Genomic DNA, 16,527 nt, shown 5'->3' on the forward strand with positions numbered 1-16,527 from the left:
TTGCTTCATCCAATCCTTTTTGTCCATTAATTACTTTTATACTACACCTGTGACACTGAAACTTTTCGACTATTTGTACCCCTCTCCTCTATGCTCGTGTCCGCAATATAAAGCACATGAAAAGAGTGAGTGATTTCGCCAAGTTAATCGGTAATAGTGTTCACAGCTCACTGTCGAAATTTGAGTCTTCAAAACACTGTGTGAGTATAGAATTATCCGCATTTGAAAGTTAAAAATAGTCTTTTCTTTACAGATATAGAAAATGAAATTCTTAGTTTGGGTTATTTATGAGGAATTGAATGATGTACACTTCTAGTAATTCTGAACATTGTTTGCAATTATTCAATACCCAAATAAACCTCCGAAAATAGCGAAACTGTAATAATCTATGATTTTTGTGCGTTTTATCCTTAAAATATGTGTCATGCACCAAATTAATTCTATTTTTGGATATTTTTCTTGGACTCCAGAGATGCGCATTTTGAAATCGACAGTGTTGTCCCATATTGAGTCTCTCTGCCCGCTATTTGTACCCCCAGGTTGGCGCCGCCACTGACCAAAACTACAAATAAACACCATAAATCAATACTAATAGGCAGTTAAATAGAACAGCACGTCAGTAGATAATCAATACCTATATAGTACCTGGTATAATTACAATATAGGCCTACATATAGACTATCTTATTTCTTACTGTTGTTTTAAATCACCACAGTGTTACTGTTGACTGTTTGCTATAATGGCGGCTTAAGAAACGAACACTAGACTAATGTAAATGACATGTAAAGGTATCAATATTCATGAGTTTAGGGGATTAAAATAAAAGAAAGAAGAATACCAGTCAATAAGTCGATCTTTACCATAAACAACTAGTCTACATTCATACAAAACAACAGTCAAACACTGAAGGACGTCCTAAAGGTAGGTTGCTATAAAATTATTACAACTAACACGTGTTATATAGCAGGTGCTTTTAAAGGACATTTGTTTCTGTGGGATCAGCAAATCGGATTCTGTGAAGAAGCAAAATCTTTAAAACGAGATCAAGTTTGACAACACAAGACATTTTAGAATGAATATTCGAAATGATTATTAACTTGTCTCGAAAAAAACTTTGTGGACAAGGTTTTAATGTCGGTCACTTTAAGCTTTTTTTTAATTTGGGAGACGAAGAATCTGAGAAACTGAGATCACTCAAACAGTGGCCATTTTCAATAGTTACAGAAAATATTCTTGAGAAGCTGATTTTCAATGGACAAAATAGTTCTACATCTATGATCTCGTACAATGTAATATATCAGCGTCTTTTGAGTTTTAAACAGCGGGAGTTCTGTTCTGAAATCTAAAAATACAAGTAGATTAAATGCAGATCTTGATTCTTGGTGGAAGGCAAATTAAGTCATCCGTCTCAAAAACGCGAATCGAAACATGCATTTTGATAGATTGATACGCATATGATAGTAGAAAAAATTCTACTACACCATTTTACGATAAAAACAAACAATGCACTTATGCCGCTTCCACAGACGCATTTTGAATTTAGGTTCGACAGTTGTCCCGCCATTGAACCAGTATCCCTCTGTTTGTACCCTCAGTCTTGGGAGACTGGTGCAAACTGAAAAGACCCCGTCGCATGCTCATCGTTATTTAAATCGTCATTTTTCAATTCCTTGGTTAATCAAACTATTGTGTCATCAATTTTCACCAAGGTTATTATCTGAGTAAATCATTAGATAAACACATAAATAGATTTATAGAATTCAAATTACAACATTCAATATAGCCATTTCATGTTTCATACACTTCATAAGTTATACATTAAAGTAGGCCTACAAATACTTAAAGATAATGTAAGAGAGGTTTGTTAAACTTTTCATGTGTATCGGGAACACTTACAGCATCAATTTACACCATTTCAATTTTCAGTCAGACGACCGTGATCCCTGCAATTTCACTACAACTATGTGTTTGAATACGTCAATTATCGCGAAGGTATGTATGTGATAGATCATAATTTGCGATTAATGACGTCATCAAACACTTATTTTTTGTGAAATTGTAGGAACCACAGACGTTTGATTGAAAATTGGAACGGTGTAAGTTGCTACCGGTGTCCCCGATACACATAAAAACAACAAACAATATCATTTCTTATCATGAAAATCATAAATCCTTAAACTTCTTTCCATAAAATATAGTCTAATCATCTATGATATAGCGGAACATGAATAGGTCTTCTTCAATTCGCACAATCACAAGCTGTTGTTAATTCATAATACATGTATAATCTGCAAAAAATCGTATTACACAGAAATTAAGATCAAGATTAAATTTTAAGAAACACAGTAAACGAATTCGATTGGTAAATAAAACTAGCTTATAATTGAATTTTAGTGATTGACCATTCAGATGTCTACAAAACCCACCAATCAGATGACTAGAAATCTAAAATGTTCTCAAAAATTCCTGCTGGAGGAACAGGACTTGGAAATAAGACAGTTACAATTTGTGACAATGTTAGGCTAGATTTTTTTCAAACAGGATTATTTCCCTTCGTATAAAGTGACGTTTCTTTTGTATCTACTCGACATTTCGGTGCGCCCTGTTTCTCTGCTCGGCCACATTACCTACCGATTCATAGACACATCACTGACGTCACAATGAAAACGAATCTGCAATACAAATTTGATAATGCAACACCATCTGATAAAATTGATTTCTTTGTCTAATGTTTCGACACCATTAGCAAGGATTATCACACAGTGCATGCTTTTAAAAAGCTGTTCAACAACACAGGCTTTAATGAGCTATGGGCTGCATTAGGTGAGAAAACGTTTAAACATTTACTTCAGATTAAAACATTACACAATTCAATTGTAAGATCAATTATACTCACTAAAGATTTCAAAAGAAGGAAAACTTCAATGAAACTTATATTGATTAACTACAATGTAATAATCTATTCTATTTATTAACAATAAAATACAGACAGTCTCTATAGTTACTTCTGTTATAGATGTAGGCCTATCGTTAAATATTAAAGATAGAATTTCCTCATGTTACGAAGAATGAATTATAAAAAAATTTCTTCTGAAATTTTGTCGTATAGGTTCATTTAGCGTAACTGCAATTCTAGAATTGTTAAAGCGATTATGGTGTCATTTTCGGATGTAGACATTTTATCTGGCTAAAATAAATTCTACCATATTAATACTCCACTTTCTTTACAAAGATTTTGTGTAATATCTCTACATGCCCTTCAAATATGAACGATACCAGTCCAAGAACAACATTTTGGCTGTTATGTTCTTACCGATACTGCGGACACAGAAGCCCATCCTACAGCCAATGATGCTAATAATTGAGAGGCAACTTATAAGGGAGATAATTTATAGGAAATTTAAGTAGGCCTATATAATTTTTATATTCAAGGGAGGTAACTTATTACAAAATTAATAACCCAATATTTACAAAAAAAAAGGTTAAATCATCTGAAATTTTAAAAATCAACATCTCTGTGACGTCAGTCAACAATCCATGCCTAAACTTATTATAGAAAACATCTCTATCCCTGGAAAGAAAATACGAATTTATGTTCCGCAAATTCTTTCGGTATGTTTTTAAAACTTCGAATGAATTGTCTTTTTCAGCACCAATTTGTAATTAGAGCAGATTCGTATGGAATCAGAAACAGATGAGGGAGTTCAAATATACCAATCGATTTCCCTTCGAGAGTACTAAAAGAATTCCAGTCATCTTGATCATCGGAAATAGTGTGTTCTCAACCAGAACGGTTCCCGATCAAACTCAGTGATAATCGATATGCAATAAACGTAGTTATTTAAACACATGGAGTGTTGAAGGACTGTATTATTATTGTCTAATGAAATATTTAATTAGATTAATACAACCTAGATATATCTAGGTTAAAACTTATTACCAATCCTCTGTATAGGTGTTATTGTGATCAATTGGATCAATTCAAGTGGTATTTGGTCTGATTGTTTTTTTTATTAAGAACATGTCGAAGAAGGAAGGTATGTTTTAGATTTAAAACTCACTTTTACCCTCTCCTTATTTCAAATTTAGAAACTCTATCTTGTCTTCCAAAATATGAGCACTTAATCGACCAAATCTATCCCTACCCAATCATAAGACCACCCAATATATCCATGAACACGTTGTGATTTTTGAAAATTTCTTTCAATGTTCTTTATAACTTCATAACAAGTCACGCAGATAAAAAAAACTGCCTAGACGACTTTAACCTTTTAAAGATTCTTCAGTGATACATCAGTTTGACTTATTATAGGATCAGCAAAGAAGTTTCTGTATAATGGACCACCAAAACCAAAAGATCAAGCTGAAAATCGAGAATGGCATTTTTCATCTCGTAAAAAAGAAAAGGGTGAGTTGCCTTCATATAGATATACACTATGGTGCATTAGGACTTGAATGAAATGATGGTTTGTGGCATTTACAGATATTTACATTGAATATTCATTGATTTTATGCTGTTTCATCTAATTCATTTTCCCTGTATGCTAAAAAACAGCATTTTTGTAACTCTTTTGTTGCAACAAATCGATTGCTGATGTCTTGACATTTTTACGGAAGCATGAGGTATATTTAACTCGCATTAACTTCAACATTCAAAATTCTTTACTGAAATCAGACAAATTTAGATATAGATAAGAGAAACGTAGTCGAACAACAATAAGCTATGATTTAAAGGGATTTTGTAACAACAACAAAATACATACCTAATATATTTTCGTCAAACTTATTGAGGTATTTTTTGTGTTCCAATCATCCGTTTAGTTTATCCTGTATTTCTGAAAATCTGGATTTTATATTGGTAAAGTTTCGAGAATAAAGAACTTGATTCAGCTCTTCACCAATAAAATCAAACCTTACATCAATATTTCAGGTGACCCAGTAGACCTAGATACAGTCTGGAGTATCAAGAAGAATGTTGGAGTCAATAAAGATGGAGTCCATGATGATAAATTAACGTTCAACGCCGATACCAAATTTTATTCACGTTACAATAATCTTGCAGGTAAATTAACCATTCTTCATAAGAAGTCTAAAAAGTGGCACTCCCAGAGGAACTGTAGTTGACATTATTTTATCGAACGAATTTGAAGGGGTAGGTTCGAATAGGGAAGTGAGATGAAAGAATTGGCATAGCGCCATAGAGTTGGGTTGTCTGGTTCTCCATCTGTAGTTCTCCAGAAGGGGCCCATGCTTCTACTATAGCACGTAATTATTCATTTCCAGGCCACACAGGACAGATACGAGTAACGAACGGACTGTCTGAGGGTAGGTATAGAACAAATTTCTTGCGACTTTAAATTTTTAAAGACAAACCCTACGTCCAATTTCATTATGAAATGTAGCTAACTTTGTGCTGAAAAGTAGCTAACATTGTGCTGAAAAGTAGCTAAAATTGTACTGAAAAGAAGCTAAAATTGTACTTAAAGAAGCTAACATACCTTCGGCTGCGAGGGAGGGGGGACTGCTCCCTCTGTCCTCCACTTAACTCCCCTCTGTCGCAACTAGAATGTTTTGAATTTCAGGAAAACAGCCAGTCTCAGCTAACGATCCAGTAGATAAAGCTTTCTATCAACGACGTAATTCAAACACCAGCAGACGGCATTCCTTAACACCGGAAGACGAATTAGATTTCTGAACAAGATGGGAGTCGTTCTTCTTGCCAAACAATTCTGTTGAATCTGAGAAGGGTCTTAAACTGATTTGTGGTGAGGTACTTAATATTGTTCTTGTTGGTGGTGTCAACTCAATATGTATTAGTGACAGATGATACACTGCTTAGAAATTTTTGGAGTGCATCACGTGTTGAAAATAGTTCCCTCCTACATTTAGCAATAAAGAATTCGCCTGGGGAAAAAAACTTTATTAAGACTTAATAGTGCAAACATATAAAAGTGCAATGTTGAAATTTGATGTGTGTATGTTGCTGTGATGTATAATTTTCTTTACGACCATTGTGGCTAAACCAGAATGTGATACAATAAAATAATATGTTATTCTTGTTAACCTTTTTCAATTATTCAGTTGGTTTTGAAGGACTGTACTGGAATAATTCAATATTTGAGTCTTTTTTTTTCAAATATTACATCATTATTATTTCTACAACTTCACTGCATTGTGATATTCTTCCATGGGTAAATAAATCTTGCCCACTGTTCGACGAATACCTTACAAGTAGTGTTACCCATAATGAACAAAGAATGGAGAAGATATATCATCACTCAGGGACAGTGATCAAATAAGATTATGCTGCTGTTGTAAAACACGCTGTTAATCCAACCTTGCAGAGCAGCCCTAAATGTTAAAATTATTGGTTAACTCCCTTATCTTCTAACAAGCATAACAGAGTTAGGAAACATTTCTATCTGCCATCGTCTTCACTATCAACTTTTTTATTCCCAAAACGACATGGTCGATGTAAGGTAAGCAAGAATAAAATTTCATTTTTCGGTGGAAAAATTACAAATACAAATAATTTAAATTGTTTGCAATGAAAAGATAAAATAAAAAATATATATGACAAACAACCCTTTAAACGATACTACAAAACATAGTATATGGGGCCCTTTTCGTGCTCGTCAAGAGCCAAAAAAATTATGGACCCTTTTAAATCTTCAAGAACATGGTCCGACTACACAAGCACTCCAAACATTCCATATTTAACACTAGTAAGTATAATCTACAATTAGGCGTTTATTTTATTCAAATCTGTACAGTAGTTTTCTAACAGCTTCCAAAATGCATAACGAACTTAAAAACCTTACGTAATGTTTTGAAATATTTTTGGCGTTTAAAAATTAACGGCTGGATTTTTTTAGTTAAAATTTTCAGATATGTTAAAGGACACATTTCTTTAGATTATGGTGTAGAGTTTTCAAAAATTTGAGCAACAAAATTTTTCGACCATCAAGAAAAGCGGAATGTGCCTTTAATCAAAGGAGATAGATCAAAAGCTTATTGACGAAATAAACATTGAAAATATATAACATAATAGCATACCAAGTCAAAGATGTCTCTTGCGTATCCTTGATAGAAATAAAGCATCTGATCACATAGACATGAATATGCAAATCATAAATAAATTATACAGATTATTCATACATGTATCGAATTTGGCATAGGCCCCTTGTATCTATGGGGCCTATCTGCTATATTGATCGCACGTCGTAATGTTCCGTTGATGTCAGGTAAATGAAAATGGAATGAATGGAGTTTTACGTCAATGTCAGGCGCAACTAGGCTACTTACCGAATAAGATGGATGCTTATCAATAAGTATGTTATTAAGTTGATTATAAAATACATCCAGCTTAACAAAATTATTCCTGAAAAACACGTAGGCTATTTACTAAACCTGCAGCTGTAGCACAAACCAAAACATCCGGAATTGCTGTAAGAGGCTTGTTATAGACTAGTTACTGGCCACTCACATCGACACAAATGTATTCTGTTAACTATCGCCTTTATCAGTAGTGATCTAACCATTTAGACTCGATAAACTAACATGCTTTGAAGAATCCCAGTCTTGTCTTTTCCATTATATCTCTTAAAAGACCAGCATGAAGTGGTTGTCAATACTGATCAAAACCAGGGTTAATTCGTTAACTGTGTTTTGGCTCTATGAAAGCGACCAGCAAGTGCTTGTCAAGGCTACTGATCCAGATGATGATTATCCCTGCGAAAACTTACGACCTCAGCAAATATTATTAAAGAACAACCTTATAAATTCTTTTTGACGGAAATGTCCTCCATTGTAAACATCAGTAGGAAGGAAAACCCCAACATTTCTTAGTGCGTTTTGAAACCTTTGTAATGTAAAACCTATCTGATCATCTATTGGTCATGCACCAAATGACGAATGAAAATCGTACTGGTTTTCACTGTAAAACAAAAATTGCGAATAAAAAACAAATACAGTAAATGTTAAATACATTGGCATTTTGGTCCAACCACAACCACATCATAGAACTGAAGCAGATCTTTATATTATAGTCCTATGACCACACAGCGTCCACAAGCAAAATTTAACGAATAGCTTCAAGAGAGATACTTTTCATGAAAAATTCTAAATATTCGACTCAAAACCAATAATGGCCCCCGCCCCATACGCCTATGCTGGAAAGTACTTACATACATCGAAGAGGACATTCTTCTACGCAAATTCCTCCTGCATTATACTGCTTGGTAATTTCGTTAGCACATTTCTCTGGAAAAAGTGGTATCTAGAATGTCAGTCAAAATACAGAGAAATCGGTGATCGGTTCTGCAACAATCTTAAACAGTTTGGTTTGACATAGGGTATACAACCACTTAGATTCTGTTTTTCCTTCATATTTTATTAAAGAAAGAGCTTGACATATTAGAATTGGTGACAATATTATTTGAGAAACGGGAACTTAGATATAGCTTGTGTGTTTTAAGAAGATTTTTCCACCTGTGTCAAGGCGACAGACATTAATGCTTGCAAAAAATGTCGGATAAATGGATTGAACTTCATCCCCCCACGCATCCTAAAAAATATTCTGCCTTACCTGACTGCGTCGAATCACACTGTCCCAGAAGTTTAGTACGAAGATTGAAATCGGTGCCAAAGCTGTATCTCGGATCGTAGCATTTACAGTGTGATAACAGGTGCTCTTGTAGACAGGACTTGGAACATTGCTAGAAAAGAAAAAATAGGCCGACTATTATAAACACAAACATTAGTAATATAAATTACTGAGCGAACGCAAGCCCTTGATAGATATTTATAGTTGTTATGAGCAATTGTAGATGATGGCTGCTGACCATTTAGAATATTTGTCTGAACTGGTAAGATACAGAGAGTTTCTGTTAGTAATGAAAAATGATGAATAGCCAGCCTTCGTTCCGGCTACTCGTAACATACAATTTCTGTTACAACCTTGACAGGAACGGGTGCTTATACATACTTAAAACATTTGAAAGAGATTCGCCAATTACGCGATCTAGTCATCGGAAACATGCACGATGGTCGTTTATTTAAACATTTTCATTGCTTGGTTATGATGTGCGTTATCATGTCGTACATCAAGTGTACTATGGATCATTGTTATAAGGTACAACCAACTGCTGGTAATCAAGGAAATTGAACCAATTAAAGATATACTACCTCTTAGGATGATCAAAAAATTTTAAAACTTGGTTAAATAATTCTGTGTTCATCATTGGACTTACCTGGTGTCATAACTATACAACAGAATCCCTCTATAATCCAATAAATCCATAAAACTACGCAATAATCTTTTAAACTTAGTAATTTTGAAACACGCTTAGAACTGATACATTTATACATGTGTTGACCAGGTTTGATAGTTCTAAGAGGTAGTCTCCCTTTAAAGTACAACTATATGTGTTTGATCAAACATGACATCTTGTACAAAAGGTTTTTGATTCTGTATAGATTATCAATGAAAACATATTGACACTGATATCAATATCTGTATACAGTATGCTTTGATTATAAGAGAATTATTAATAAGTCATACGGTGATGCTTTTTGTGATATTGCCCAGTCAAGTGGATTATGACAAAATAAATAACAATATCTTGAAATGTTTAATCAATACCAGCATATAATCCTTCAATGGCATATTAGTAGCACAAGTTATAGACTTATGAATAGATACTTCTAGAATATTTATATATATTATAATACCAACATATTATGTTTTCATTAAAAACTCTTTAGTCAGAGGAAATAACTTTACAAAATATTACGCTACCCCTAAAATTAAATTTGAATAGGCTTACAAAATCGCTTTTTAAAAGTAACAAGTTTTGTATATTTTAATAAAAATATTTACTTCAGTGAAATATTTACGGGTCTCTCCATCACGACAGTTACCAAATGGATACCGTACATTGTGTATAACAGTCTGAAAAATGAATAATTTTGATAAGGTATTGTCCAGACGACGTCGTACAAAGTAGACCTACACTACTGATCGTAGTACTATCTAATAGGTCTTTGTTTCTATGTAAATAGAAGACGTTGGTTGATGTATTACTTATCTAAATATCGATTTAATTGAGCAACATTTACACAGACAAGTACCTTTTTAAAAGCTATCTGTGTATGCGTTCCAGGACTGACTATAACACCATCTTCAACAGGAAACGGCACCGAATTCGTATCATGTACCAATAGTTTAAAGCCAGATGTTGAGGAGAATTTACCAATATATTCATTCAGTTCAACAAATAACTCCATGCGTAATCCTGTAATTGAGTTGATCAAAATTTAAATTGTGAAACCGTATCAATGCAATACACAGCACCAGGACTGTAATTGTGAGCACAAAGCCTGTCACAATGCACATAGCTAACCATTTACTAGCACAAAGCATGCAACCAAATAAACGCACCATACCATTATCAATAAACAGTTAACACAAAGATTATCACCACTTACCAGCACCAACAAACACTCAAAGCTGACTGGCAACAAACTCTAGAGACTAACCACAAAAACAAGCGTAAAGCTTACCATCAACAAATACTGAAAGTTTACAATCAAGCACGACCACATACAAAAAGCTCAAATCTCGCAGCCCATGCACACAAATAAACACATAAAGAAATCTGTATAAAAATGATAAGGCTTCTTTTAAAGAAATATTTAATATACCGTTTTTAGGCCAAGGATTGCTTATAATACTCTTGTCTGTGTCTGCGTTGAAAATGAAACAATTTCCAAAATCATAATCATAATACATGGTAAAATTTCTCAATAAAAGAACAAAATGAAAAATGAAAAAAATGTAATAATTGAGAACAACTTTATAAAACATTATCCAGTGGTACATTTATAGTGAAATATAGTGTATATGAAAGGTGCAGGCGAAGTTCAACTTCTAAGCCTATTAGATCTTGAATGTATTGCAATTCGTGGAAGCGGAAAACCAACCGGAGAAGTCACGGGGGTGTTCATTTCCACTCCCTTTCTTGTCTTTGACATATTAAATCACATCTTTTCGTTATTTCATTCCAGTCCCCAAACTACGTTCCACAATTTTCAGCTCTTTAAACAACTTTGGTTTATTTGGTTCCAGAAATGTTATACTGACCGAAAAGTCGTTGGAATTTGCTTAATTTGACACTAAAAAATAAGGAAATCCATCTTTAATTCCCTAATTATCATGCCCTGAAATCTAATCCCTGAAACAAGCAGGGCGAGGCTTACCTGACGTTACACGGCTGGTTATCAAACATACAGCTGATTAACATGGTGTCTAATTGATGACTTTGACGTGTTTTTAATTCAGTTGCCATTTGATTTAAAATTTCCTTTTGACCCATTTTTTCCAGGGTGTTGAATACGTCTTGTCCATCCTTAACATAGTCTTTTCCCTGCTTTCTCTAAAGATATGTTACAAAGTGCTTGACAAATGAAACAATAATTACATTTGAATTGATATCTTGAATTCTGATGACGTGTGTCCCCCGAGCCAAGTCCAGTAAAAGTACAGCTGGGCGGGAAACAAGGGTTAAGTTCGTATGTTTGGACGTGTGAGCTGCAGTGGCTCAACTACCACAGGAACTGGTTGAACCATGTCCACGGGCCCCCACACATAAGGCGGTTCCACTACCAAAATAAGCATTAACTACAGACTGAAAGTCTTTAAATATTCCAGTAACAGACAATAAATTGACTTTATTCAGGGGTTTCAGAATGCAGGAGAGCATATTGATGTTAAAAAATATTCCCAGGGGAAGGGCCCCAAGCTACTTAATTCCACGGCCTCCACTCATCAAGTTTAGGCACTGATGAGCTTGGAGTTAATGTGAATGTGTGAGAACACAGTAAACCACACCACGGTGCTAAATAAGGACAAAGTGAAGCTTTAGTACAGACAAGTTACACAAATACTAAAATATCTACGATATAGAAGTATTCAATAGTATATCACCAATGTTGTCTGTTTACCATCGATAACATGATTCTTACTCAAAAGATTGACATCCAGGGGGGATTTATTTCATACCTTCAGTCCACTTATCACGGCATAAATAGAATTCTGAGCAACCAAACTTCTCCTCAGATGATTCAGGTTACAGATTGTTACATGTGGAAATCTTTGAGTTCGACTGTGAACATGATTAATAGTTGTCTTAATCGTGTGTTCTCTAAACACTAAAAACAATCTGTTAAGATGATACACTGAACATCCTACAATAGAAGAAAGTCTATATCGTATGGTCCAGAGTGTGAGAAAGATCTAACCGGTCAAAGAAGGCACCAATTTTTTTTAACAAAGCGGCAGCTTTACGACACTTAATTCCGAAGAAGCTTCTTACTTTAAATCTTACTATATAAGTATTGCATTGTAGTTTATTCATTTCTTAGTCGGGATGGTCGAATAGGATACTGTTACAGTAATCCAGCTTAGATGTGACAAAGGCATGGACTCATTTTTCTGAGTTAGAGTGGTTCAAAAGTGGGGCATTTTGCCTCTCCGTCACAGCGAATGTGACGCTTTACTGCAAACGTTTTATGTGCTCGTCCATGAGTCCGAAGGAGTCCAAGATCACCCCGAGATATCGTATATATCGAAATATCTGCCTCTATTCCAGCCTTTAATAGGTATTTTTTTAAAGTTGTCAACTGTCAAAATATCTATCAGAAATGAAATGAATGGAGTTTTACGTCATACTTTTCTGCACCATCTAATCTAATGAAGACAGGCAACGCCATACAGAGTGCAATGGGGAACTTTTTTCAAGGACAGTGGCATTAGCCTGCTCTATTTCGATTTCCAACTGTCGAGGGATATAATCAGTAAATGGGATTTAGTAAAGGTGTTGGACATAATAAAACAATTCTTATGGATTACAATTACTAACTTTATTTGAGCGACTTTTCAACCACTGTTCTTTGGTCTTTATCAAGAAATGAATGATATTATAAAGGTTAACAAGTATAAATTGGTAAAGACAAAACAACTTAACAAACAAGGGATTAAGAATATTAATTGTGACTTATAACTGTAAATTAATGGATGAGGTGATAGACAAAACAACTTAACAAACAAGGGATTAAGAATATTAATTGTGACTTATAACTGTTAATTAATGGATGAGGTGATAGACAAAACAACTTAACAAACAAGGGATTAAGAATATTAATTGTGACTTATAACTGTAAATTAATGGATGAGGTGATAGACAAAACAACTTAACAAACAAGGGATTAAGAATATTAATTGTGACTTATAACTGTTAATTAATGGATGAGGTGATAGACAAAACAACTTAACAAACAAGGGATTAAGAATATTAATTGTGACTTATAACTGTTAATTAATGGATGAGGTGATAGACAAAACAACTTAACAAACAAGGGATTAAGAATATTAATTGTGACTTATAACTGTTAATTAATGGATGAGGTGATAGACAAAACAACTTAACAAACAAGGGATTAAGAATATTAATTGTGACTTATAACTGTTAATTAATGGGTGGGGTGATAGACAAAACAACTTAACAAACAAGGGATTAAGAATATTAATTGTGACTTATAACTGTTAAGTAATGGATGAGGTGATAGACAAAACAACTTAACAAACAAGGGATTAAGAATATTAATTGTGACTTATAACTGTTAATTAATGGATGAGGTGATAGACAAAACAACTTAACAAACAAGGGATTAAGAATATTAATTGTGACTTATAACTGTTAAGTAATGGATGGGGTGATAGACAAAACAACTTAACAAACAAGGGATTAAGAATATTAATTGTGACTTATAACTGTTAATTAATGGATGAGGTGATAGGCTCTACGGAAAAAAACTTCAGGATCTCCATTGATTGATGGATTGTGTCTTCTAATTTGGATGGCTTCAATGATTTTTCTTTCTTTTTTATTGTTTTTATTGATAGCTAATGTTATGGTTTTATCCCAGTTAACTTTGTAGCCTGTAGTTTTTATGTGGTCTTGGATTGCTAATTGGTTATTGGATCAAATCAAATGCAGCTAGTAACCAATCAGGTTAGCGAGCAAGCGTATAACTCACTGAACCACCGCGGCTTCCAAATTATATCCAATCAATTTAACAAGTTTCATTGCAGAAACATCAGAGAACATCTTTCCCCCTTTTGTTGAAAGCTTTTCCCCCTTTTATTTTTCCCCCTCTTTTCTCACTTTCTTTTTTTTCAGGTCTTCTAGTTTTTCAACAGATAACAGATAATCTAACCAAACCAAACCAACGACTACCATTCGACTACCAATCAACAAGAAATACCATGATCAGAACGAGTTTGGAAGAATGAAGGAGATCGAGTAACTCACGCCACACCATCCAGGGCCGAGTTTCACCGCCATGTCATTCGACCCGACCAGATCTAACACAGAATCAATCAAATCCAATCCAACTACCAACTACTACGACTACCAACAACTACATAGTTTGCGATATCAGCATCCGCTGGAAGCGAACGTTAACTTGTCATCTACCAACCAACCGGCTTCCAAATTATATCAGAGATTGGAGGCAGATGTTTCGGACTGCAAATCCTATAGCAGTTATTTTACTACAAGTTTGATCTAATTTAAAAGGCCAAATTTTACATCTTTCAAATCTATTGAAAATGTTACTGAAAAAAAAACGGCTTAGACAGTCTGCCGAGGTTTAAATATTTTCTATTGTGTAGCATCCTACGTTTTGAGTAATTTTAAATGTTGGGATATGTAAATGTTAGAGAACAATATAAATGTTGTAGAGTAATGTTTATGTTGTAGAGTAATATGAAATCGAGCAATGTAAATGTTGTAGAGTAATGTTTATGTTGTAGAGTAATACAAATGTTGGGATATGTAAATGTTAGAGAACAATATAAATGTTGTAGAGTAATGTAAATGTTGTAGAGTAATATGAAATCGAGTAATGTAAATGTTGTAGAGTAATGTTTATGTTGTAGAGTAATGTAAACGTTGCAGAGGAAATTAAATGTTATAGAGTAACGTGAATGTTGTAGAGTAATGTAAATGTTGTAGAGTAATATGAAATCGAGTAATGTAAATGTTGTAGAGTAATGTAAATGTTATAGAGTAACGTGAATGTTGTAGAGTAATGTAAATGTTGTAGAGTAATATGAAATCGAGTAATGTAAATGTTGTAGAGTAATGTAAATGTTATAGAGTAACGTGAATGTTGTAGAGTAATGTAAATGTTGTAGAGTAATATGAATGTTATAGAATAACGTGAATGTTGTAGAGTAATGTAAATGTTGTAGAGTAATATGAAATCGAGTAATGTAAATGTTGTAGAGTAATGTAAATGTTGTAGAGTAATATGAAATCGAGTAATGTAAATGTTGTAGAGTACTGTAAATGTTGAAGAGTAGGCCTATTGTAAATGTTGTAGAGTAATATGAATGTTGTAGAGTAATGTAAATGTTGTAGAGTAATGTAAATGTTGTAGAGTAATGTAAATGTTGTAGAGTAATGTAAATGTCGTAGAGTAATATGAATGTTATCGAGTAATGTAAATGTTGTAGAGTAATATGAATGTTATCGAGTAATGTAAATGTTGTAGAGTAATATGAATGTTATCGAGTAATGTAAATGTTGTAGAGTAATGTAAATGTTGTAGAGTAATGTAAATGTCGTAGAGTAATATGAATGTTATCGAGTAATGTAAATGTTCTAGAGTAATGTGAATGTTGTAGAGTAATGTAAATGTTGTAGAGTAATGTAAATGTTGTAGAGTAATGTAAATGTTGTAGAGTAATATGAATGTTATCGAGTAATGTAAATGTTGTAGAGTAATGTAAATGTTGTAGAGTAATATGAATGTTATCGAGTAATGTAAACGTTCTAGAGTAATGTAAATGTTCTAGAGTAATGTAAATGTTGTAAAAATACTGTAGAGTAATGTAAATGTTCTAGAGTAATATGATGTTATCGAGTAATGTAAATGTTGTAGAGCAATGTGAATGTTGTAGAATTTCTAGACATTCTATTGTCTGCGAAATATTGGAGAGCAAAAAATTTATTCCTGAAATGCCTTCGAAATCAAAAAATATAAAATAGTAAATACCTGTACCAAGAAAAATTGCGCCAATCCAGAATAATTTCCAACTGGCAGAACCATTGAGTAATGTATATCTTATACCTACTAAACTTGTAAAACGTGTCATAATACTCCTTTTAATGTCAATAAAACAAGGAAAATAAAGGCTATTACAACACGCCGAACTCTCAAGTCACTTGACACTTTATATTCTAAAAATATTTGATTTCAAACAATCACAAATTGACAAAGTCTATTGAACCATACACACAGACTTGTTGTTGGAAACTTTCAATAATATTTCAAAGAATGAAATAAAACGAAACAGTAGTTACATTACGCGATAATGGCGTATTTTATATTTCTTATAAGATAAGAATAAAAGAGAACTTTGAGCTTGTTATTGGAGGATATTCAGACTCATACGCTTAA

The 16,527-nt window shown here is 33.5% G+C and overlaps 2 protein-coding genes across 2 annotated transcripts; one reads left to right on the plus strand and one right to left on the minus strand.

Moving 5' to 3' along the window:
* Positions 1 to 4,021: 4,021 nt before the first annotated feature.
* Positions 4,022 to 5,695, plus strand: LOTGIDRAFT_154485 (hypothetical protein; the record flags this gene model as incomplete). The annotated part of the gene is made up of 5 exons (XM_009062154.1): positions 4,022 to 4,037; positions 4,313 to 4,408; positions 4,931 to 5,062; positions 5,284 to 5,325; positions 5,583 to 5,695. The coding sequence occupies 5 exons, from the start codon at positions 4,022 to 4,024 to the stop codon at positions 5,693 to 5,695; spliced, it is 399 nt and encodes a 132-aa protein (XP_009060402.1).
* A 378-nt stretch (positions 5,696 to 6,073) lies between these two features.
* On the minus strand, positions 6,074 to 16,222 carry LOTGIDRAFT_154486 (hypothetical protein; the record flags this gene model as incomplete). The annotated part of the gene is made up of 10 exons (XM_009062155.1): positions 6,074 to 6,100; positions 7,306 to 7,381; positions 8,187 to 8,262; positions 8,588 to 8,717; positions 9,881 to 9,952; positions 10,132 to 10,295; positions 10,564 to 10,658; positions 11,260 to 11,435; positions 12,062 to 12,246; positions 16,123 to 16,222. The coding sequence occupies 10 exons, from the start codon at positions 16,220 to 16,222 to the stop codon at positions 6,074 to 6,076; spliced, it is 1,101 nt and encodes a 366-aa protein (XP_009060403.1).
* Positions 16,223 to 16,527: the final 305 nt, after the last annotated feature.

This window comes from Lottia gigantea (assembly GCF_000327385.1).
Source record: "Lottia gigantea unplaced genomic scaffold LOTGIsca_5, whole genome shotgun sequence".
NCBI lineage: Eukaryota > Metazoa > Mollusca > Gastropoda > Lottiidae > Lottia > Lottia gigantea.